This window comes from Alosa sapidissima, chromosome 13 (assembly GCF_018492685.1).
Source record: "Alosa sapidissima isolate fAloSap1 chromosome 13, fAloSap1.pri, whole genome shotgun sequence".
NCBI lineage: Eukaryota > Metazoa > Chordata > Actinopteri > Clupeiformes > Clupeidae > Alosa > Alosa sapidissima.
The window spans coordinates 15,857,095-15,881,992 of NC_055969.1; the positions used below are offsets into that span (position 1 = coordinate 15,857,095).

Consider the following 24,898-nt stretch of genomic DNA (forward strand, 5'->3'; position numbering starts at 1 on the left):
ATTCCCAATGATAGTGTTTTTTATCCGTAGGGCACCCGTTCTCGAGAAGGCAGGTGCGGTTCTATGACATCATGGCCACAAACACTCACTTCCTTGGCCTGTTCCCCTTGTTCCTCCAATCACATCATGCATGGCACAGTATTGCTATTCGATGTCTCGCTTACATCCAATCAGGCCCGACATCGACGCCCAATCACACCTCATACCAAGGGAGCACTGACATCACACAAAATTGAGAACTGGAGCACAGAGTTTGCAGTTAAGCAGTAGGGCTAGTGACAGAATTGGGGAGAAAGAGGGTGCAGAAGAGTTGTGGCCTTGGAAAAAATGCAACAAGTGATAAAAACGATGCCACACTCATGAACACTTTCTATCACTTTAGATTCGAAAGGCAACTGGATTAGATTCTTTTTTTAAGGAGGCTCTGTCTTCTGTAAAGGGAAAGGGGATTTTTTTTCAGTCAACACTACAAAAGAGGAAACAATAGAAAGATAGGTATACCATAATACTATTTTTAAAATAACAACATTGGGTGATATACTCTGGAGAACCATCTGATGAGAAAAAATTCAAGTGAGGCGGAATTGGGCCCAGGCCTTCAGAAGGCCACAGTTGAGTTGCATTCATACATATATATTTTATGATTATAAAGAACAAACCCCGACAAAAAGGAAAAACAAACATCAACAAAAAGGTTTTGTGCACAATAACAAGACACTTAGTGTTTGGGTGCATCCTCCAATCTTTGGCAGAGGGTGAGAGGAGGTGAACATGTTTGTGTAGTTTTTTTTTTCTTTCTTAAATGTGCGGTAGTGCTCACAAGCCCCCACCCCCCACCCCACCCCTCACCCTTCCCCGTGTCCAACCACTACCAGAACCACTGATGACAGTTTCCTTTATTTTGCACCATCAGTGGTGTGTCGACTGTGTCACCACTGCTGCAGGCCTTAGTGTCAGTCCTCCACTATGAGGTCCAGTCCGTCCTCTAACCCCTTCCAGATCTCTTTCTCTTTCCCTCTCTCTCACACTCACACACACACACAGTCACACACACACGTACACATATGCAAAGCTCCGTTCCGCTACCTCTGCACGATGTCGCTGATCTCCTTGACGGAGGAGAGCAACTTGCTGAAGTCCGGCGGCTGCCCGGCGTTGGCGGAGTTGCTGGCCGTCGGGCAGATCTGGAGCTCGCGCAGGCTGCTCTCCAGCTTGTTGATGGCCTCGCGGAAGGCAAACTTGTTGCGCATCTGCTGGATGGACTCCACGTAGCTGGCGCAGTACTTTGACAGGTTTTTGCCGGCCTCCAGCACGGCACTGTGGCTGCCCGTCTGCTCAGAGTTGCGGCCGATGGCGGCGCGCAACAGTTCAGTGCTCTCCAGCAGCATCTCGCGCGTGATGGCCGAGCTGGAGAGCCGGTCGGCCGGCTGGCGCGTCTTGCGCAGCGAGCGACGAATCGACGCCGAGAACGGCGTCGCCGCTAGCGGCGAATCGCCCGGTAAGGAGTTCCCGCCTAAGCCGAGTGGCGCGCTCGTTGGGGACACGGAGGAGGAGGAGGAGGAGGATGAGGAGGAGGTTTTGGACGCCTGCACTTTCGAGGAGGCGCTGGACAGCCCGGGGAGTTTCTTAGCGGAGCCGTCTGGCGGTAGGAAGCTCTTGCCGAGCTCGGAGGGGGAGCTGGCGGGGCTGGCCTCAGAGCCGCCTTTGGCTTTGGGGTCCGACGGAGAAGAGGACGAGGAGGAATGGTGCTCGTGAGTGGGGCTCCGCGATGACAGCTTGCCCGCCTTGCCGCTTGAGGGCGGGGGAGGAGGCGGCGCCGGCTTGGGCTTCTGGAACTTGACCCGCTCCCTCTGCACGGGGGGGTCCAGCGGGTGCTTGTGGCGGCGGGCACGGCACTCGTCGCCAGCCGCCCCCAGAGGCGAGAAGACGTTGGGCTTGAGCAGCTCGGCCTGCAGGGCGCTGGTCTTGTCCGACGACGACGGCGACGGCAACTGGTTCTGGGTCTGCGGCCGCCGGCTCAGCTTGGGTGTGAGCGTCTGCGAGCTGGACGCCGGGCTGGCCTCTGCCGCGTCGTCACCAGCAGGCTCCTCAAACTTCTTGGGGAGACGCGGGGGAGGCGTCAGCGCACCGCCCATGCGTGGGGTCGCGGCCGAGGTGTCGCCCGAGGACTTCTGCTCGCTGGCCCGCTTGCGGGGCAGGGCGGGCTTGCCCCCGCCTAATGTGCCCGAGTCGAAATTGCGGGACGGCACGTCGCGAGGGAGCGTGACCGACCTCCACTCGGTCCGACTTCCGCTTGACCCAGAGGCTGATGCCGAGCGGAGGAAATGCGTCGAGTTGGACACACCATCCTCATCGCCCGGCGGAGTCCCGGCCAGTCTGCCAGGGGGAATGGCCTTCTTACGTGAGTGGTGGGGGAAGAGAGGGCCAGGGTAGGTAGGGGCGCCATTGGTGATGCCGCCACTCGCTCCATTGTTGTTGGACGTGCCCAGGAACTTGACGTTATCGATGCCATGGCTGTGGTCACTGAAGGGCGACTGGCCGTTGTTGAAGGAGCTGCTGCGCTTGGGCGGGGCGGGCGCCGTCTTCTTCTTATTCTTCTTGATGAGGCTGGGGAAGAGGTTGGGGAAGAGGTTGGTGCGCGACTTGTCCTTGGGCAGCAGACGCTCGTCCTCGTTCAGGTTGCTGTCCAGCTGGGGGCGCTCTTTCCTGGGCAGCATGGGCGACACGGCCACCTCGGGCTCCGCAGCATCTGCAACACACAGAACCCAGGGTCAGTAATGACCATTGGTCTCTCACCGTGAACAGTTCCTGGTGCCTAAAGCTCTCAGTATATCCACTATAACTAACTTTAACTGTGTATATAACAATGATCTAATATTAAAAATATCATACTATACAAAATATATCAAAATATCAACTATACAAAAGTTACTCCCAGTCACTGACATATCAAATGGTTTACAATGCCACTAAAAGACCTCTCTGCAATTCAGTGGTCAACAGACATTAACTACCCGTTTCTGACAGAGCGGATAGAGATACTGCTTTAAATGATCTTTTGGAAGTTCAGCTGGACTAATGAAAGACGGATCTGGATTCTAATTCTCTTAAAGCAACACTAAAGAAGATTTGCTCTTGGGGTCCCCCTGTAGCATAGCAGCTTTTCCATTTCGATTCCGAGGGGGGCAGTGCTCCAACCCGAACACAAAAAGTTGCAGACAATGCAAGACAATGGCAGAAGTGCCGTTCTTCATGTTATGAGGTTATGTGTCATCAAAATTATTTTGGAAACGTTATATTAAGGTAAAAAATGGCTTCTCTTAATGACAGCATGAAATGAATTGTGGAGAGCATGCATGTAAGTAGGCGGGTGTACCTGGGCTGTCTCCATCTTTGCCGTTCCTGCGCAGCGTCCTGGTCTTAGTGGGCAGCTCTGGAGCCTGCTGGATGGGGCCCAGGGTCATCTTCTTCCCCTTCTTCCCCAGCTCCTTCTCCACCTCTGCACACACACACACACACACACACACACACACACACACACAGTTTGAGATACAGCACAAATGTAGCTTTCACTGTGTGCACTTGGAATGGCCGAGGCACAGTGCAGAACAGTGCAGAACAGTGGTAAACTTAATGAAGTGATGGTGAACATACTAAAGGTGAACATGGTTAAGATGCAATGGTGAACTTAATGAAGGTGAAAACTGCTACTCTAGGATGGGTGAAAACGTACCGTCGGAGATGCTGGACTCCTGGAACATGGTCTCAAACGCCTGGTGGGTCTCAGCGAAGGATGGCCGCTCCTGAGGGTTCCATCTCCAGCCTGGAGGATTAACACAGCTCTCAGCACACACACACACACACACACTACAGCTACACCATGGCTAAGTACAAAAAAACACTACAACATTTCCAATAGTCTAGGATAGGTTATGTTTGTTTTTACTCTTTAAGAGGAGATCGTGTCTGTAACACAATACCTAGTATGACTTACTAGACCATGGATGATCAACAAAATTGTAATTTTTCCTCAAACATTACTAAAACCCTGCAGTCAAAATATGCTGCCATGGTTACACCTCCTAGAGCCTTTCAAGAGAGTTCCATTATCAGCATCATAGTTGGCCCCACAAGACTTCCTTTTTAACATGGATAAGCAGAACAGGCACAGTGGAGAATAGAGGGAGGGAACAGAGCAGGTAACATACCCTCCGCCTGTTCTGTCACTACAGTGATGTTCTGCGTACGCTCAGGTTGTTCTGTGCAGTTGCTTGGGGCTTAACTGTTACCCATACCCCCCCCGTAGGATTGTTACCGAACGTTCTGTAGGCCAAAATCAAAACACTGGTGAACGTTCTCAAGACTACCAGACGCGAGCCTCTTCTGGGTTGCCAGAGGTAATGAAGACTTAGCTAACGTTAGTTGACCTGCAGCTGCTTTAACGTTTCTCCACCCATGACCCAGCTACACATTACGGAAACAGTGAAAAGAAAAAATACCTCTCTAACCAACATAACAGCAATGCAGATGAAGTTTAGCCTAGGCTGTTGTGGAGAAATATGGCCAGCTCTGCGTCAAGACTTGATATTCTTCGTTTGACGAAGACGTCACCATCTCAGGAAGCTCCTCCGATGTCCACTTGATTTGTTTCTTGTTTTAATTTTGGAAATTTGCCTGCCTCTCGTAGGCGTTCATGACTACAACTGACAGCTGTTGACAGTTGGCCTTTGCTAATTTGGCAACCCAAATAGGAGGACACGCTAGCCCATTATTAATACGCTATTCTAGAATTAATTGTTCAAAACATAAACGAAAATTCCAAGAGATTCCGCCCCGTAACTCATTTTTTTTCATGGGTTTTACAGGGTTTTACGGGTTAGAGTAATGTTGTCAAATAAGCCATTACTTCAATTCATCGTGTTTTCTTACTCTCTGACAACATATGGTGATCATTTTTGGAATGGTTACAGTTTATTTTCCTACTTTATTTTCCTATTATTTCCTACATACTGGACCTTTAATGCAGAGGAAGTAGATTGGGGCCCAATTAGAATGTTCAAGCATTGTTTTTGTTTACCTTGTTGAAAGGGTCTATATATGGCCTATGCAGAGGCGGTTTACTCACAGGCTCTCATGAGCTCGTAGACTTTCTCAGGGCAGCCCTCGGGCCGGTCCATGCGGTAGTCCTTCTCCAGCAGCTCGTACACCTGGGACAAGTCAATCCCTGGGTAAGGGGACATCCCGTATGTGGCGATCTCCCACAGCAGAACCCCAAACGCTGTCAAACACACAGACGTTTTGACATCAATATATATTTAATGCAAATTGTACTAATAAACATCACAATTCTCATAGCTAAAGACTGCTTTTGCAGCTGTACATGAAAAGTATTCAAATACAGCCCATTACTAATACATCCTCATCACTCCCAGGAGGGTACCATTGCTATTACAAGAATCTGTGAGACATTATGAGTCATTGAGAATCAATCTCATTCAGAATACAAGATATTATGAGAATCATTGAATATTTTAAAGGGCTATGATGATATTTTTACCCTAGAGAGCTTCAGACAGACACTCACCCCACACGTCGGATTTAATGGAGAACTTGTTGTAGGCCAGGCTCTCTGGGGCGGTCCACTTGATCGGGAATTTGGCGCCGGCGTGGGCTGTGTATGTGTCTCCCGTCATCAGCCGACTCAGGCCGAAGTCGGCCACCTTCACCAAGTGGTTCTCCCCGACCAAGCAGTTACGGGCAGCCAGGTCCCTGTGAAGACCACAATCAAGGATATATTGAGATAAAAATATGAGGAATGCACATTTGGCACAGATCAGATAGAGTTTGCCTTGCCTGGGAGTGAACGACTCACATAAAAATACCTAATCAAATGTTCCGATCTAATCAGAAGTTCAGATTTGTGCAAAACTTCCCTTCCTCAGGGCTTTATAGGGATGTGTGTGGTGAGAAAGAGTCCCTCAGAGACCATTTGTTAGGCTTCAGTCCAACAAACGTCCCTGAGGCCATACAGCTTCGCTCACATTCAGTGATTAGGAAATAATGATGATGGCACAAGGAATTTCACACACATACCCATTCAATCACTCAGCAGTTAACTCATCAAACTGCTTGTGTGATGACAAACTGAATATTTTTCAATTGATCGTGTCAAACTTACACAGGAGAGACAAGAATGTCGTATGTCATACTCGTTTTGACCACAAGCTGAATCAGTGTGGATTGATAGTGTTAAATGCGATGTGCAAGTGGAAGGAACACTGAGCTGGAATCACAACCAAGTCGAGACCCGATGGATCACCTCTGTGACTGGCACCTAATCAAAACATTCCCCAGCGGAGCCATGTGTGTGTTTGTCTCAGCCCTTCGTGACGCGACTGGTATGCGCGCTTCGACCGCAGGCCGGGTCCCAACAGGCGTGAGGAGCAGAGCAACCTCCGTAAATCACAACGGGTCTCGGGGAGCCGTCATTAAACAGGCCGAGGCAGGACAGGTAGGCAGCTCGACAGGTAGGCCCTTCCCCATACCTGCCTCCACTCCCTCACTGATGGCTTATCTATCTATCTGACTGACAGAGGGAGCCAGGGGCTGAATGGTAAACACTTTGCGGATTCGGACACCTCAGCAATCGACTGTAGCCTATGGCACCTGGATTTGATATATAGTGTGCACATGCATAGCGTATCAAGTACAACACACAAGTGAGTGGGACATTGCTGCTGTGAATGTAATGGTGCGTTGAAGACCACTCAAATCCTACAGAATTCTACACTTCACCCCTTTAATGCTTTTGTTAAAATATTAATTGGTGTATGACAGGTTTTACAGTTTTAAATGACGTAAATCTGTAGGAACCCATATTTTATTTAACAAGGCGAGTTCCTTGCATCTTTTTTTCAAAGAAGCCCTCGGTTCTCAAAAACACCATATTATAAGGCATTCCATAATGAAATGTATTTTTTGTATACATCAAATTCATGAACTCCTTGTTGACTGTCAGCCCTTGTAAGAAGTATGAGGTAGACAGAGCGTAACAAGCAGTGGACAGGTGTGTGCAGACAGGGCAGCGTGATGGTGCAGTGTGCGGGGGTCCTGCGCACCTGTGGATGAAGTTCTTCTTCTCCAGGTACTCCATGGCGGAGGAGATCTGCGTGGCCATGTAGAGCAGCACCACGGCGTTCACCTCCTCGCGGTTGCACTCGCGCAGGTAGTCCAGCAGGTTGCCGTGCGTCATGAACTCCGTGATGATGTAGAAGGGCGGCTCCCGCGTGCACACACCTGAGGTGCAGGTGAGACAGGATTAACGGAAGCATCACCAGCAGATTCCCGACTTCAGAAACGAGTGCATATTTATCATTAACAAGAGCCATGTCACTGGACCAGTATCAGTATCAATTAAGTCACACTCAGTTAGAAGTCCAGTAGTCAGAAATATGCCAATAACAAGTTACTGTCTTACTGTTGCAAACTTCAAATGGTTTATGATGGGTCTCAAATTATCACTACATATCTGGCGTATCACTGCATATATTTCTCTATATGGCCTGTGCTAGACCCATTTGTACTAATCCATATTTATATATTTGAAATTCAATTTTGTTCTCAGCTGTTCAGCGCACTGTTCAAAGCAGCAGTGGGCCTCAACTCACCAAGAAGCTGCACCAGGTTTGGGTGTTTGATTTCTTTCATGACAGCAGCCTCCTTGAGGAACTCCTCCACCTCCATAGTGTCCTCCTGAAGGATTGCACATATATTTTAACCCTTCAATCTGCTAAACCTCGAAAAGTGCATTAGCAGCATTCCATTAGCAGCTAACACCATAATGAGGCTAACATGCATTTAAACGCTATAGCGGTCCATTTGTCCAATCGCGTGCTTTCTGTAATGACACATTACAGACAGCAGGTGGGGACAAACTAGGCTCTGAATGCAGTACCATTATCCAATCTCATATCCTTTTTAGAATTGATTCCCAAAGACAATTGTCATTGTGGCCTACACTGAAGCATACAGGTTTATATTATACTCTTCCACCCGTCAGAGAATATACAAAGCAATATTTGCATGAATCCAAAAAATGTTGCTCGTGGGAGGAACTGTAGACTTCCTTCAGTCTATCATAGTATAATTACCCCGGGTATTAAAGAGAGGAGTTTGAATGTTCATGATGGAATTTTCAGGCAGGGATAGTGAATTTGTTTCAAGGATTTAAGGATCTTTACTGTATGGTCATTCCAACAGCGAAATGTAGTGCTCAAGTCCCGTAATTAAACACCAGGGCCCACCATAACCCCATAAACATACTTCATGGTAGAAGTACCCACATAAATAAGTAATAAACCATACAATACCGTAATTTCCCAACTATTAGCCGCAGTTTATACATTGATTTTGCAATTGAGCTATGAGGTTAATACACAGGAGCAGTTAATATGGTATTAATATGGTTTTGTTTTTTTAACTTGCATAAAACACCGTCCTGTGGTTTATACACAATGCGGCTAATACACAGGAAATTACCGTAAGTCATGTCTAAGAGCATCACTGCAGTTTACCACACCTTCAGGGTCTTGACGGCCACGGTGAGGTTGTACTTTTTCCAGACTCCCTCATAGACCTCTCCGTACTGACCGCCGCCCAGCTTGTGCTTCATGGTGATGTCGGTGCGCTCCATCTCCCACTTGTCGTAGTTGGGCGACACGCCGTAGACGGTGGGCTTGTTGCGCTTGGGCGCCGGGTAGTGCAGCGTAGTGATGAGCCCGTCGGCCACCGTGGAGTGGTGGTGCACCAGCTCCGCCAGCGTGTTGAAGCGGCTGTCCGACGACACGTACAGCTGGACACAAGAGAGGGAGAGACGGAGGGAGGGGAAGAGGGGTTGGTGAAAGCTCTCCGAGACAATGTCCATTGTTAAAGACGCTAAATACATAAATGAAGTTGAGAAGTGAGGAGGACAGGGACTGGAGACCGGAGAAGAGAAGGAAAGGCAGAAAGACAAAGGGCTGGACAAAAGTAAAAGGGGGACCTTTTGAATTGAATCCTGGGAAAAATAGAGGTGGTGGGAGTGGGAGGGGGGGGGGGGTAGCAATGGGACAGGATAAATAAGGAAAGCAAAAGCTAGGACAAAAGGATGGAAATAAAAATAAGGAAGGGAAAGAAAGAAAGAAAGAAAGAAAGAAAGAAAGAAAGAAAGAAAGAAAGAAAGAAAGAAAGAAAGAAAGAAAGAAAGAAAGAAAGAAAGAAAGAAAGAAAGAAAGAAAGAAAGAAAGAAAGAAAGAAAGAAAGAAAGAAAGAAAGAAAGAAAGAAAGAAAGAAAGAAAGAAAGAAAGAAAGAAAGAAAGGGGTTTGTAAACAGGCAAAGTAAACAATATCAGTTATGACCGCTGGGAGCAGTTACACAGGAACCTAGACATATCAAAACGTTGAATTAAAGCTTACATTGGGTTCCTGATGTACTGAAATCATGTGATTTTGCACTAAAATGTAAACTGTTGGCTGCTAAAAAGTCCCTTGGCTGACTTGATTGAAATAAAAAAGCAACAGGACCACGTGATTCATCTAATGATGATGATGATGGTGTCCGGCATTTTTGTCTGCCAAACTCTCCGTCACTGCATCCAAAAGCCAGCTGTGCATTGCTTCAGTTGGCCATGTTAAAGCATTCCATCTACAGCGCTTTTCCATTTTGTTCTGAAGATTCAATGTCCAAATCCCACTTGTTCCCACTAGTTTTTACTTATCAAATTGTCTGTGTGTATAAGAAGCACTAAAAGTCCTTTGTGACCAACTCAGCTGTGTGTGTGTGTGTGTGTGTGTGTGCGTGCGTGTGTACACACAGCACTGAAACTCAATTTTGACCGACTGAGGTCTGTGTGCTTACGTGAAACACTGAAACTGATTTCTGACCCACTGAGGTGTGTGTGTGTGTTTGTGTGTGTGTTGTTCACTCAGCTGAGCTGGGCCCGGTCCTCCCACAGCAGAGGGGACCTGCTGTTAAATTCCACAGGAATCTGGGGCATTCTGATAAGCCATACGTGCATCTGTGTGTGTGGGTGTGTGCGTGTCTATGCGTGTGTGTGCGTGTACGCGTGTGTGTCTGGGTGCATGTTTGTGTTAGAGTGTGTGTGTGTCTGCGTGCATGTTTGTGTGTGTGCGTGTGTGTGTGCACGCGTGTGTGTCTGCGTGCATGTTTGTGTTTGAGTGTGTGTGTGTGTGTCTGCATGCATGTTTGTGTGTGTGTGTGTGTGTGTGTGTCTGCATGCGTGTGTGTGTGTGTGTGTGTGTGTATGTGCGTGTGAGTGTGCACGTGTGTGTGTCTGCGTGCATGTTTGTGTTTGAGTGCGCAAGCGTGTGTGTGTATATATGTGTGTGTGTGTGTGTGTGTGTGTGTGTGTGTGTGTGTGTGTGTGTGTGTGTGTGTGTGTGTGTGTGTGCGTGCGTGCGTGTGTATGTGTGTGTGCTTGCGTGTATGTATGCTGGAGAGCGCTGGAGGGGAGGTGAAGTATCGCACAGTGGAGTCACTGGAGACTCTTGGCATTCCAGAGCGCTTAATGGAAACCCAGCAGGGTCCAGCTGTAGGAGCCAGACCGAGTGATGCTGAGGGTCAGCGGGAGAGCGGCCGAGACAGGGGAGACATGCTCTCCCTCAGAGTGTGGTGAGGTTGGATCAATGTGTCTGTGAGTGTGTGTGTGTGTGTGTGGGTGAGGTATGTCAGAGTGTCTCGGAGAGAAACAGGGATGTGTGTGTATGAAATGAAAGAGAAAGAGAGAGCGATAGAGAGAGAGACAGAAAGACACAGAAAGACGTGTGTGTGTGTGTGTGTGTGTATGTGCGTGTGTATGTGTATGTGCGTGTGCATGTGTATATGTATATGTATATGTATGTATGTGCGTGTGTGTATATGCATGTGTGTGTGTGTGTGTGAGTGTGTGTATATGCATGTGCGTGTGTATGTTCTATCTACACAGTCACCTGGTCAAGTTCAGAACAGACTTTTGAAGTCTCCTTCTTTCTGGGAATTCTTCTCTGGCCTCACATTCTACACCGGCTCCTTGGTGGTGCAGAGGCGAGCGCCGACAGCTGGCCACAGAGTCGCCGGTCAGGCGCAGCCCAGTGCAACACGGCGCGACGCTGACGCACCCCACCCCACCACAAACCGACTGCATTCGCCTCACCCCCCCCCCCCCCCCTTTCTCCACAGTCCCTGCTGGTGGTTTGGCCAGGCTGCCTGACCAGCGAGGTCAGGAACATCTGACTGTGTGATGTCTGCCCCAGACCCTCCGGTGTGCCTCAGGCTTGTCTGAACGAGCGTCTCCTCGTGAAAAAAAAAAAAAAAAAAAAAGGGTTGTGAAGGGAAGAGTGAGCGTGTGATTTTCCCACCGTTTCATGTCCAGCTGGTGACCTGAGGTGGTCTGTTCGAAGAGGAGTGTTGGAGCATCTGTGTAATGCTAATGACAAGGCAAACGCCTAAGGACTGGAACGCATGACCAAATGTCATAGAGACTGGCGTGCTTGCTCATGTGCTCATGAGGCAGAGACAGATATAGCGAGCATGTGGGCTTCTCTATATGTGAAGTGAGTGTGTCTGTGAGTCTGTGTGTAACCTATGTGAGTGTGGTATAACTGAGGAGAGGATGTGCGCATAATGGTATGTGTATTTGTGCGTCTCCTACTTATGTGAATGTGCTTCTGTGTCTTCATATAAACAGCAGGTATGCTGCACCCTAGTGTGTGTGTGTGTGTGTATATATATGTGTGCACACACAAAACTATGTGCTGTACCTCTGCAATCTACACTTGTGTGTGTGTAGGTGTGCACATACTTGCAAACTTTCACACACACACACACACACACACACACACACACACACACAGTGTGCCCATCAGTGCAAGGCGCTCACCTTGCCGTCGGAGGCCGTGTTGATGCGGTAGTGGTAGACGCGTCCCTCGTAGCGTAGCGAGATGGACCGCTGACCCGGGCTGCTCTCGCTCTCCCGCACCAGGAAGCTGCCGTTGATGCCGCTGCTGAGCAGGTACTCGGCGGCGTTGCGCGACACCGGCCCGTGGTACCAGCTGTGCTTCTCCAGGCTGTTGACCGGCGTGATGTAGTTGCTAGGCACCCATCCCTGGCCATTCTTCGTCTGGGCCTCACACCACTCGCCATTGTGGTTGTAGCCCAGGACACGGAGCTTCTCTCCTACAGGATCAACAAGAGGACAAATTAAGTTACAAAGTTAAGTTACAAATTATGTTTCAATTTAATGTGTAACATTACTTAGCTAAGCTTTACATTTAAGTTGAAACTTAACTTCACCTAACTCTAAACTTAAGTTATGCTTGTACATATGTCACTTATTTCTGACAGCCAAATTAAAGTAAACACAAAAATATGTTACATAAATGAGGAACATGAGATAGGAGAAGTCATCAACAGTAACACTTCTGCTGAAATATACATTTGATACATTTGACAATACATATATCGGGAAATCTGTACATTTTTCTTCTTTCAGCTAACTGAATGAACTGAATGACATGACCAATGCAACCTGTGTCACTGAACAATGAGCATTTCATTAATTAAATATGTACAAAATTCTATTAAACCACATTGTATTTCGAGAACAATTATAGTGTACCTTTGCTAAATCCCCCTTCATATTCTTTGAATAGAGAATTTTATGCACACATTCCAGTAATTCCATTGTGAAGGCAATTCATACAGCACAATAGGGTATGAAGGCTGCTCTGAATTTAGCCTGCTTTTGTCTCATTACAGGATGTAGAACCAAGCCAGCCTGATCGGAGGCAAGTAGCTCTCTGTGACACTTGGGAATAAGCCAATGTTGGTGTTTGCCAAATACACATGCAGGCTTACACATTGATGTTGGACTGGATGTTGTGACTTAGTTGTCACAATTATTCGCCCATTATCAAAGCAGGCTTCGTATCCACAGAAATGTGAGCCATTTCTTACACTCACCGAGTGACAGTCCAAGTCCAACACCAAATGACAGTAGGGTGAAATTGAGACCACAAAAGCAACAGGCACAGATGTTCTTGTGAATGAGTACCTTGGTCCAGGCTGGTAACTCATCATGGTATTCCAAAATAGCATGGGACATGCATCTATCTGTGGTTATCTATTCTGACCTGGCCGACAATGAGTTGTAATGGAAAGTAATAGAAGTAATGGAAAACAGTCTGTCTCATCAGTTCCCCTTAATGAAGACCACTCGCTCCTAGTAGAAAACACCTTGTGCTATTCTTAAACCGATTTCTTAGCACCAGCAGATAAACAACACCAGGCTACCCACTGCAGAGCACGTCACGTACAGGGTAAACGGTGACTCTTTGACTCAGTCGCAAAGAAATTCTCTGAATGCGGAGTAATATTTGCCCAGATAGTGAGCCAACAGTCTTTTTCCATTGCTCATGGGGTTCGTTGAGTTGACATCATTGCCTGTTAGCCATTAGCATTCGTTGTGGTGGTGGTGATGAAGGTGGGGGGGGCTTCAGACAGACAGATTCAACACCCTCCTGTCTCTCACAGTGAAACATTACAAAAATACTGAGTTATGATAACTATTCTAACATATCTACAGCACCCCCCCCCCCACCCCAATGAGTTCACTTACTCTGGAAGCTAAATAAGTTCCCCAAGATTGCATTTCTTTATTGAATACACTCCACTGCCAGCCTGAAGTCATTCAATTACTAAGTGTAATTAATTCCTATAGAGGATCAATGGAGCTCCAGCCTGGGCATGCAGCCAAAATGCCGTAGGGGACTGAACTGCTCCAACAGATCTGTCAAGTCAGTCCGAGCCTTTGCAGATTTACTGCGTCTTCGGGTGGGGGAAAAGATGTGAAAAAGCTGAGTGTTCTAGTCTTTCGCAAAACCGATAGCGAGAAGACAGAGATAGCGAGAGAGAAAGGCAGAGATAGAGAGAAAGGGAGAGAGAGAGAGAGAGAGTGAGCGACTGAGAGAGAGAGAGAGATGATTTATCTCACGTCAACCGTGATCAAAACTCCCTTCCACTCTCATTATGGCCGTTGAACCTAAAACCCAGAGCGAAAGCCTCTTAAGTCTCTGGGCCTCCCGGGGTATGAACGGCGTCTCCACAGCTGCAGCATTCAACTCTTTCTGTCTCGCTCTCTCTCTCTTTTCCATCCTTCCTCTCACTCATCCTCTCACTTTTCCTTTCTCTCTCTACCCTTAATATTCTTTCCTTCTTCTCCCATTCTGGATCTCATATATTTCCTTCACCTCTCTCTCTCTCTCTCTCTCTCTCTCTCTGCCTCCCTCTATTCTTCCTCCATCTTACTCTCACTATCTTTCATCGTGGTGCAGGTGCTGCATTGTTTTTTCAACAACGGCCTGCAGATGGAAAAATGTAAAAGAAATCATCTGTGCACGAATAGAGATAAAGGAAGTAGGTGTGTGTGTGTGTGTGTGTGTGTGTGTGTGTGTGTGTGTGTGTGTGTGTGTGTGTTGCACTTCACAGCACAGCAAATATGTGGGTTTCCAGCTAGTCACGTCACGTCTGTCGCCTGACAGGCCGGACACGGGAGAGGATAAACAGTGGTTCACCCTCACTGATAAAACACATGCGCGCACACACACACACACACACACACACACGCAGCGGGGTCACACTCATGCTGCCCATCAGCAGGGTGTTCAGGAAGGTCACTGTGGAAATCGTGGCCCTGAGGAGGAGGGGTTCAAACAATGTGTTTGTTGACTCACTGATTCACTGGTTCCTGTCTGAGGGGCATTGGCTGCTGTTAATGATTTCATGCAGGCTGGTGTGATTTTAGTGGAAAAACCCTGGGTTGTTAAAGGCCAGAAGCATAACTAAGGGTTGTTTTGTGTGTGTGTGTGTGTGTGTGTGTGTGTGTGTGTGTGTGTGTGTGTGTGTGTGTTTTCTTACCTTTAGTTATGCTAAGAGTGTTGTCCCCACTTGCTACAAAGTCGTACAGTGCCACAAACAGGTTGGGGTCATTTTCGCTGGGTCCCGCTAGCAGGTTCTCCTTGGAGTTCCAACGGGCTGCTTCCGACAGACCCTGGGGCTCAAAGTCAGGTCTCTGTTCTGCAACACAGGAGGACATGAGAAAACGTTAGTCACACAGAGGACATAAAGCCATATCAAATCAACCAACCAACCAATCACAAACACACAGAGAACATTAACGCCATATCATCAATCAACCAATCACACACAGGCACTAGAACAAAGGCTATAGTACAGAAGCACAGAAGCAAAGGAGTGCAAAGAAAGTTGCAATTATAAACAATTGCATACAACTGCACACAGAATATCAATACATTTTAGACTATTATCAATTGAAACAAGTAATATTACCAACTGATAGTCTTGTTTTGGAAACACCATTGGGTCAGTTATCCAGTTTTCCAGCACTGACTTTTCCTTTCTATTTTTCACATTTGAAAAACGTTATCCATAGGAATGAAACAATGGAAAGAATGACCAAAACAGGAAAGGAGTACAGATTGAACATATTCCCCTTAAAGTAACAACACTGGATTATACACCATCAGTCAACTGATGACAGGGCAACGCTTTAGTTTATCCAGCAAAAAAGTCAACAATGCTTGCTGTCAAACAAAAATGATTTTAGACAAGCATTTCCTTTTTATTCTAAATGGCAGTTATAATACCAACATATGGAACCATGTGATGGAGACCATATCTTTTATATGAACTCGCTAGTTGTCTGCACAGAAGTCAGTGTTCAATATAAATAGTTGAGTTGGCTTGACACCTGCATGGCCAGCAAGATAAGAGGTCCTACACAACTGCGTCAAAGTGGGTGCAGGAGAGTGTGTGGGGGGACATGCCACATTCCTTGCATGCTTCACTTTGAGAAGCACAAAGCATACCCTTCCTCAACAAGACACGAGCCTTGCATAACAGCAGTCGCTTTCAGCACACTGAACCTCTCTCAAGAGTTTACAAGTCATTTGCTGAGCGAGAACTTTTCTAAACTAAGCACTCCTAAAACAGTTGCGTTTAATTGCGTTGTTTTGACTCTCGGGCAACTGAATGAGTTACTTGTGCAGTGTTAGAATGTGACCCCTCCAACACCCCCATCTAGAGCAGGTGCTCCATTATGGCACATTTTTGTGCCTCCTTTTCTGACGTCTGCAATCAGGTGGTGCGACGGTGTTTTTTTTTTCCCACTTCACTGCAGAGACCCGAGTGAATCTTTCACACAAATTCAACGATCTCTTGTTAAAACAAATGCCACTGATTGCGCAGATGTACTGGAGACGAGTGAAGGCAGAGTGCACTTCTGTAAAAGAATACAAGGCTTTACATAACCATACACACAGACTGGGACAGGAAGCAGAATAACGTGTCTGAAATGCAATACTGGTACTTGTACTTGTACTTGGCACTGGCTTGTAATATTGCATACAGTGATGTACAAACTTGCACTCACCATTTCCTTAAAAAAAAAAAAAAAGACCTAAAGCCAAACTTCAATCCATTTCAAAATGAAAGTTAAGAAAATTAAATTAGCCAGCAGAAGTTTGTTTCTGTTTCCTTATATGCTAGTCAGGAAGTACCAGTGGACAGGATGAAGTGCAAAAATTGATGCGTCAGATGACACCCTCCGGACACTTTAGGGTGAGTGGGTCGAAATGAGCAGCAGTACCGAGTTTTCCCACAATCAGCCATTTCCTCTGCTCATCCATCATTAAGCTCCACTCAAAGTGGTTTAACTGTTATCACATGACTTAATGTAAAATGCAACAGCTGACCAACAGGAATTGTGCTGAATGGTTCAAGCTACAATTCTTGTTCCATGAGAAGATAGCCTTGGCAACAAGTCATGCTATTTAAAAAGACAGAGCACCTCGTTGAGCCTGTAGATGCAACGCAGCCCATGAAGAGCTCCTTTTGCAGTTTGGGGTTGGTGTTGTTATTGGGTTGACATTAAAAGCGACTCCTTGCTTGCTTATCTAAAAGTCAATCTAAAACTGCAAATCTACATTGCATCAGCGGAGGATGTGATAAGTACTCCACATTCGTATTACTGTATTAATGACAACAATGACTATATGTGTTACGGACTACTGACTATGACGCCAATTGACTATAATACACCTTTAGCACCCTTGAGCGTGTCTTGCACTCGGTTTCTCTCTCAAAACCGGAAAATCGCCCGGCATCCTCAATGGCACGGCGCTCTCTTTTCCCAGAAAATATGTCATGCGGAGCCGTGGCATTTTCCTGGCCCTGGTGCACTGTGTGATCTGATGACGGCATTAGGAGGTAATAATCTGAGATGGGATCTTTAATAAAAGCCCAGTGCAGTTGGTAACTCTCCTCTTAAGCGCAGTTAGGCTGGTCTCTCATTTCCTGAAGCGCACAGGCTTTATTTTCAATTATAGGCCAGTGACTTGCTCTGGTTACTTTAGAAGAGGGCAAACCAGCTGTAACATACATAAAGATTTTAAGTTAAGTGAGGCAGTGCAGGCATTACAACCATGCTACAACTCATATGCCCATTTTAAGCGTTCGTTGAGTCTTATTTCGCTTTAATCAAACAAAACTTTGCAAAAAATGTGCTAAGAAAGTAAGAGAATAGAAAAACAAAAAACAGAAGAGATAGAAATGGACTTCACTCAAAATTATTTCAATGTCATCCAATCCAAAACCGATCCACAGGGCTTCACACTTCTCTAAGGTGGCCTCTCCTGTTTCATAACACAGGACCTCAGGGCCTCCTCCACAGTCCTCTTGGGCCAAACCGCCCGGTCATGGGACTGATAGTCAGATGTCATCACTCGCAGGCGAGCCCCACTGAAGGACGCCTTTAAACCCTTCAGTCGCCCTGTAACACTCCAGGGTCCGGCGGGGCGCAATTAACATTCCTGAGGAGCCCCTGATAAGAGAGAGGGAGAGAGGGAGGGAGAGAGAGGGGGAGAGAGAGAGAGAGAGAGAGAGAGGGGGAGGCTAAACTGTTTGGTGCTCTGCTCTGCAGGAGAAGCCCGTGGAGACCTGAAGCGTGAGCACTGATGAGTTAGCAACAGGCTTAATGGGCCCTGACATTGATGGGGTCTAAACACCAACTCAAGTCAAAGAAATGGGGAATGCTATCCCGGAGTCAAGAAGGGTTTTAGTTGCTGTAAAGGTCCAGGGTACTCATTAGAAAGGCCCTCAATGAAAGAAAAACAAAAAGTAGTGAGGTAATCCTGTAGTAAGATATAATGCTTTTTTGAAACACTGAATGCAGCCAGGGCTTCATAATAGCGTTGTAATAGCATGTTTTTCAACAGTTCTCTACAGCCTCAGTTCTTTTGATCTTTCCCCATTATACCAAGCCTCTCACATTGCTCACCTCCAAAGGAAGTCTGAGACTTTTCACACACTTTCTAAAAAGCAGGAAGTGAAGGTAGAAGGTAGAAAGAAGCAACAGAGAATGCCACATTGGAAATGACAAAAGATTCAATTCCCAACAGACCTTGACACTAAAAAGGTGGCTTTACTGCGTGCTGTGAATGTTTTGGATAAGTGGGTGAACTAGTAAACACATATTACCACAACTTCCTGAAATGACAGTACTAGGGAAACATGCTGCTGTGACCTCTTGGTTTTTAAAAGTAGTCCCTTATGAATGACAGGAAAGGGGACTACAATGAAGTCAACGTACATCGGGGAATAGAATCCGTGTGTGAGAGAATGTGTTCTGGATAAGGGCATCTGGCATGGAGAACCGGCAATGATGACCAAAGATAAACAAACGGAAGAACTGGCTGTAATTCCCTCCTGGAGAGGAGAGGGGGATGGGAGAGAGAACACAGAAGAAAGAAAGGAGGCAGAGAAAGAGGATGCAGAGGGGACAGAGAGAGAGACAAGGCATCCACATGACAATGGTGAAAACTGCCATGTAAAAATGTAAAAGGTTTTGCTCCTTTTTTGGCCTTTAGTTTACAAAACAACTGCTTTATCAGAGGTTGAAAATGCAAACTTTTGAAAACAGGTTCTTTTGAAAATGTAACCCTTATGTAGTCATGAAAAACAGGGGGGGAAAAAATCACGGTGGAAAAAAAGTTATGAGAAGATGAACGTTCCAAGAAATGAGGCCTAAAGTTCTCCCCCTCTCTCTCTCTCTGTTAAATTGTGTGTTTGTCTTGACACCAAGCAAGTCGCAGGACTATGCACACACCACGTGGTGTTGCTTTCCTGGCTCAAAATGCCTCTGCCGTTAGTGAGGTGTGACACCAGGCTGAGACATACACCATGACCGAACACCCGTTGGGGCAGTTTGGGAAGGGGGGGTTGGTAGCTGGAGAGGGGGGCAAAGGAAGCGCCGAGAGGTGTGCTGAGCGAAAACAGAGCAAGTGGCAGAGGAACGCAGGGGACGGAACGAGCCAGAGAAACCTATAAATGCACTTAACAGAGGCTCGAGCCCAGAAACACAGGGAGGGGGAGAGAAACACTTCCAGCAAAATGGAGGCAAGGAGCCAAAAGTGATCAAAGTCGCTAGGAACTCGCGTCCCTCCAAAACATTTGCTCCAGCGCCAAGCAGCACATGGACAAACTTTAAACAAAACCTTGAGTGGACAGAGAGAGAGAGGGGGAGAGAGAAAGACTGTTGACTTCATGGTTCAATCCAGATAAATTTCCTTACTACACACTTTTTTAACAGACTTTAAAGCATTTAAGCTACAACTAAGCTATCAGCTAAAGCTGATAAACAGCACCTATAAGGAACCAACCCCTTTCCCAGGAAAAAAAAGGGAAAAATCTTTGTTTGGGGTTTGTGTCTCTGGTCTGTGAGTACCTTCAGTGGATGACGCAAGTCTAATCACGCAAACAGATCTTCAACACATTACCACCAGACCACATATGGGCTCCATCTAGCCATGCTCACTGAGGGGGTGGGGGGATTGGGGGAAGGGGGGGGGGGGATCAGCAACACTTATCCCATGTACCAAAACAGAGACGCAAACAGCCCAAACCCTCCAGACGTCATGCTTTATTACTGCATGCCAAGTCTTCAGGCCCAGAAATAAGAATGTGGTAACAAACATAAGCTGATACTTGGAAAGAGTTGAGGGGCTAATCTAGTTCTGAACTATGGAATCTAATAGAATTTGGGCCATTAACCAAAGCCCCTGTCGAAACTTGGTTATCCGACCTCTGCGTACTGGGAGGTATGTCAACGTTATAGTTAAGGCCACTAATACATTGCTTCATTAATCAAGCTTTGCTCTGCAGGCAGGAGGTTCGGACAGTAAATAAATTTTCCTCAGCCTGCGAGTCTCCATGGTCATTTAGCCCACTTAGTCATGTCCTTGCCTTGCGCAATCCAAGCACATGGTGAACTTTGGGATGAAATGCCATCAAAAATCAATTACACTGACAGGACACAGTTGAAATGTTATCAGCTAAATTCCTAGAATTCTGCCTCCAGTAAGTTAAGTGAATTTGCTCAACACTCAAAAAGATCAACACATAAATACTGTAGTCACTCCAAGCCTTACAGAACAAAAACATTAGATTGTCCAAATGCATGCTCAGAGCAATCTACTCTGGTTTGAACTTTTGCTCTTCCCTCAACTATGTAAAACACAAATGAATCTGCCAAAATCACAGATCTGTGGGGGCTTCAGAAAACAAGGGCAAAGTGCTGTTCTGTAGCTAGACCATCGAGAAAGCTTTGGGCAAAACAAAAAAGTAGAGAGCGGCCAGGAGTCAGATTTCCTTGTATTCTCTCCTCCCTTCGTTTTTTCCTCTCTTTCTTTTCGCGGAGAGCCAGTGTGTCTAGCTTCGATCTCCCTCCCCTAAGCTCTCCCCCTCTCTCTTTCTCCCCCTCCTCCACTTTTCCGAGCTTGAGCTTTCGGAGAGATTTTTGAGGCCTCAAAAAGGATCGGCACCATCTTCTTTTACTTTACCTAGACATAGTGAACTAAACAGTCTTAATCTCTAGCAACTCTTATGTTTCAAATTCCAAAAGTAGTAATTTCTTTCCATGAGCTACCATCATAAAACACACACATACACACACAAACACATCCACACAAACACAAACACATAGACATACACACACACACACACACACACACACATGCAAACTAGTCTTTAGCCAGCTGCTCCTATACTGTCCCTGAGTGCTTACCTTCAAAGTAGTAACTGGAGGCAGACGAGAGGCCTTTCTTAGATTTACACCCCACCAATTTCAGGCAAATCTCCAACATTTTCATTTGCCTTATTTCGCTTCCCCTCTTCAAAGAAATCCACCTCCTTGGCACTACTTATCCAAAGTTGATAGAAGAATTCTAAAATTTGGACTAAAGACCAACTGACAACAACCAGAAAAACCCACAAAAGTGAGCTTAAAAAGTGAGGTTGTTGTCCTTTTAACGCGACAGATCCAGACAAGTCCACTTTCTCCGGCTTTAACAGTGCTGCTCACTTTTCAGTCCGAGGCACTCCATTTTTTTTCCCCAGCCCAGTAAAGAGTTCGGTTTCTCTCCCAAGACGTGGGGGGAAGAAAAGACACGGAGGAACAAAAAGGAAAAAGAAAAAAAAAAAAGAAAAAAAACGCTGCTCCAAACAGCCGCTTTTCCGCGCTTTGAAAGCCGTGCGTGGCTGGCAGATGTGCGAGTTAGTTGCGGGCGCTGGAGGGCCGTCCCCGCTGTGCCATTGCGCTGGTCTCCTGTCCTGTCCCGTCGGCGTCAGCGGCGCTGGTAAGCGGGAGAAGCACAGGGCCACGCTCGTGCTGCACTCTGCCAACAAAGGGGCTCTTTCAGCCACTGCTGCTCGCTGGACTGAATGACATCAGCTGCCTGGATCCTCCCACCTCGCTCCACACACTCACACACACACACACACATACACACAGACACACTCACAGAGCCACACACACACACTGAGGCTCAGAAGGGGAAAAAAGCAGCCCTCATCTTCACAGAGAGGGGGGGGGGGAGACACACAGACGGAACCCCTCATCAAAACACAGGCGAGCTTTACCAAATGATACGCCACGGAACAGAGGAGCATTCCTAGGACTGGGCTCTGTCTTGGTCGCTCTGTTTGAGGAGAAGTCAGGAGGCTAAGTTAGAGGAGAGGAGAGCAGAGGGAGACGAGAGAAGGAGGCCCCTCCCCTCAAAAACCACCAGCCCCCTCTCCTCTCCTCAACTCCTCCTCCTCTACCCCCCTCCCCCCTCTGCCCAGCGGTTCTCTCCCTCCTCCACTACCACCTCATCCCTCTCTTTTCTCTCCCACTCTAAGCTTCGATCTGACATGTTTACACGTTTGACAGAATGGGCATTAAAACTAGGACAAACTTGTGCACTGCATGGCTCTGCTTGGCTCAAACGGTCCCCAGATAATAACTCTCTCTAACAAACACATGTGCACACTGGCAGTCTTCCTTATTTTTCCAACTTTTCTCTCGCCAGAGGCTACATCTACCTTAATTAACAGTGCTTGCATAGTTCCAATAAGAAAAGCCAAACATTGATGGAAAGAGGGCTAAGCGTATTTGTCAAAGGCTAATAAGTGCAGAGCTCAGATGCCGTTGCAACAGTTATTCCCTCAGCTGTCCTTGAGGCTGGCCTGACTGATACTTAAACATGGTTTGTGGTTTCAGCAGTCACACCATGAATCCCGTGTGCAGAAACCTAACACAGATGAGCAATTCAAATAAAAATGTGAAGAGGGGGAACTTCAGTTTCCTGCCAGTGTCTTTTACTTTGGAGAGGGAAGGGAAGGAAATAGAAGAACACACAGCAGATTTTGCTTCCCCTTAACACTAGTGCTTGTGACATTGTTGACATTGTTAATCATCACCGAGGAGGAAGGAATCAAATGATGCCATCTGGGTAACAGGCCCGCTCAGTACATTCTATTATAAAGCCATTGTAATAACTCATAGCATTTGCTGATTTTTACACTCACTGCATAAAGCAGACAAAAAGAAAAATCATCAATAAAATGAGTGTCAATATAGTACCAATGTACTGCTGATCTAATATGACATCTAACAACGAAGCTATACATAGGAACATTCTTACTCTTGTGTGCAAGAGAGGGGAAAGTATTGGGGGTTGCGCTGAGATGACATCACATCAGCTCAGGTGCAGGGAACCAACAGAAGCAGAGAGGCAAAAGATTGTAGGTTCACACTGAAGAAAAAGGAAGACTATGTTTTATCAAAATCAAAGACTTGTGATATAGAGTGCAGATGAAAGAGCACAATGTTTTCCTCAATGCTAGGCTACTTGAAAATGGAGTAATCCACACCATGATGAGGTAAAAAAAAACTTGTGGTGATTGTGACCTATCTATAGCATTCTAGATGGAATCCACCAAAGTTTCCAAAATGGAAACAACATGACATTCTAATGTTCAGATTCCAGAGCCACAAATGAAAATGTAAGTTATTTAGAATCCTCCCATTCCGTTGCTGTATGCTTTTCTTAGCTGCACGAAAATGGAGATGAGACTGAAAATGGAGATGAGACTGAGCCAGGGAGTTCAAACCGCATTCTCAACCCAGTTCTCAACTAGACAAAAGAGTCCCAAATAAAACATATCTGGTTAAATAAAAACACATGGAAGCAACTCTTCCATGTGAAAAAAAAAAACAGATTGTGTACTTGATGAGGCAAGAACTGTGCTACATTTCAAACCAACCAGGTATCTCAGGATAAATGGTAGTGATTGTGGAAAACAGTCATTGATAATGCTCACAGCTGTACTGGACTAATGGAATTTTTGTATGACATCTCTAACCAAAAATATACTCATTATGACATTTGCAACAGTTTTACAAGCCTTTTCAGCCCACCTAATGGTTAAATTACATTAAAATACAGGGTATAACATTTGCAAACTCCATCAAGGGCATCTCCCGTTTACCAGGGCTTAAAATAGACGTTCCAATATGCCAAATAGTTTACTTCCAAAAATCCATCCCAAAATGATGCCACCGCTGGCTGCCTAAAAAAAACCCCAAGCCTGATAAACTTGTTGACCCGGCGCTTTCTGTGGGAGAAATGGGTTTTCAGGACGGCGGCGAGGGCTCAACGCTAAGTATTAGTTCTTCTGGGTCGCATCCACTGAGGGTGAAATCACAGATATTAGTGCACTTGAGCTGGTGACTCCAGACAGGCGGGAAGCCAGGGCCACTCTGGAGCCTAGAAGCATTCTGGCTGGCAGGCAGGCAAGGCAGGCGGACTGGCGGGCTGACTGGCTCTCCCAATGGCTGACAGGATGGCTGAAAGTCTGGCTGGCTGGCTAACGCACACACACACACTCATTCGCTCAAATTTCCAGCTACCAGATGAGAGAGAGAGTCTTTTTTTGGGGAGGATGACCATGAGACTTGCCCACACCACAGGACAGCAATTTCATGTAGCATATACTGTAGCCATGGCAGTAGTGGACAAGGGCTCAGGTGTCTTGTTTGTGCCGAACCCAGGAGCAGAACTTAGTTCCTGAATATATATATATATATATATATATATATATATATATATATATATATATATATATATATATATATAATATAATATATATATTCTATATATTCAACTGATATAAATGTATATTTTTAATTTGTAACAAAAGGCCAAAGTTTTGTAGCCGTGTCGGCAGAATGTTCGGGTCCAGTGTATGCGTTGGACAATGCAAATTTTGTCATCCGGACTGTGCACAAATATCTAATGTGTCATGGACCTGTGCATGTTGATTGTGCATATGCATGTCATTTTAATAAAACACTGTTTGTTAGCGAGCACAAACAGTTTTCTTTTTTTTAAGGTATCCAAGAGCCTGTACACGTACACTGGGAGGCCTTGTGAGTGGTCATTGTTTTTGTTAGCATTACCGGAGCAG

At 46.3% G+C, this 24,898-nt stretch overlaps 1 protein-coding gene across 2 annotated transcripts in view; it reads right to left on the reverse strand.

Moving 5' to 3' along the window:
- Nucleotides 1-856: 856 nt before the first annotated feature.
- The window catches only part of abl1 (c-abl oncogene 1, non-receptor tyrosine kinase), a 42,082-nt gene continuing 18,040 nt past the window's right edge, over nt 857-24,898 (reverse strand). Inside the window, exons 1-11 of one of the 2 annotated variants that reach the window (XM_042059677.1) lie at nt 21,174-22,094; nt 14,951-15,109; nt 11,916-12,211; nt 8,579-8,851; nt 7,668-7,752; nt 7,119-7,296; nt 5,585-5,769; nt 5,126-5,278; nt 3,734-3,823; nt 3,377-3,499; nt 857-2,749 (exon numbers count right to left, since the gene is read on the reverse strand). In XM_042059677.1, coding sequence (XP_041915611.1) covers nt 1,083-2,749; nt 3,377-3,499; nt 3,734-3,823; nt 5,126-5,278; nt 5,585-5,769; nt 7,119-7,296; nt 7,668-7,752; nt 8,579-8,851; nt 11,916-12,211; nt 14,951-15,109; nt 21,174-21,258 — 3,294 coding nt within the window. In that variant the 5' untranslated portion in view covers nt 21,259-22,094 and the 3' untranslated portion in view covers nt 857-1,082. Of the gene's footprint in view, nt 2,750-3,376; nt 3,500-3,733; nt 3,824-5,125; nt 5,279-5,584; nt 5,770-7,118; nt 7,297-7,667; nt 7,753-8,578; nt 8,852-11,915; nt 12,212-14,950; nt 15,110-21,173; nt 22,095-24,898 lie in introns of those variants that run through there. The other variant, XM_042059676.1, reaches the window with a different exon arrangement.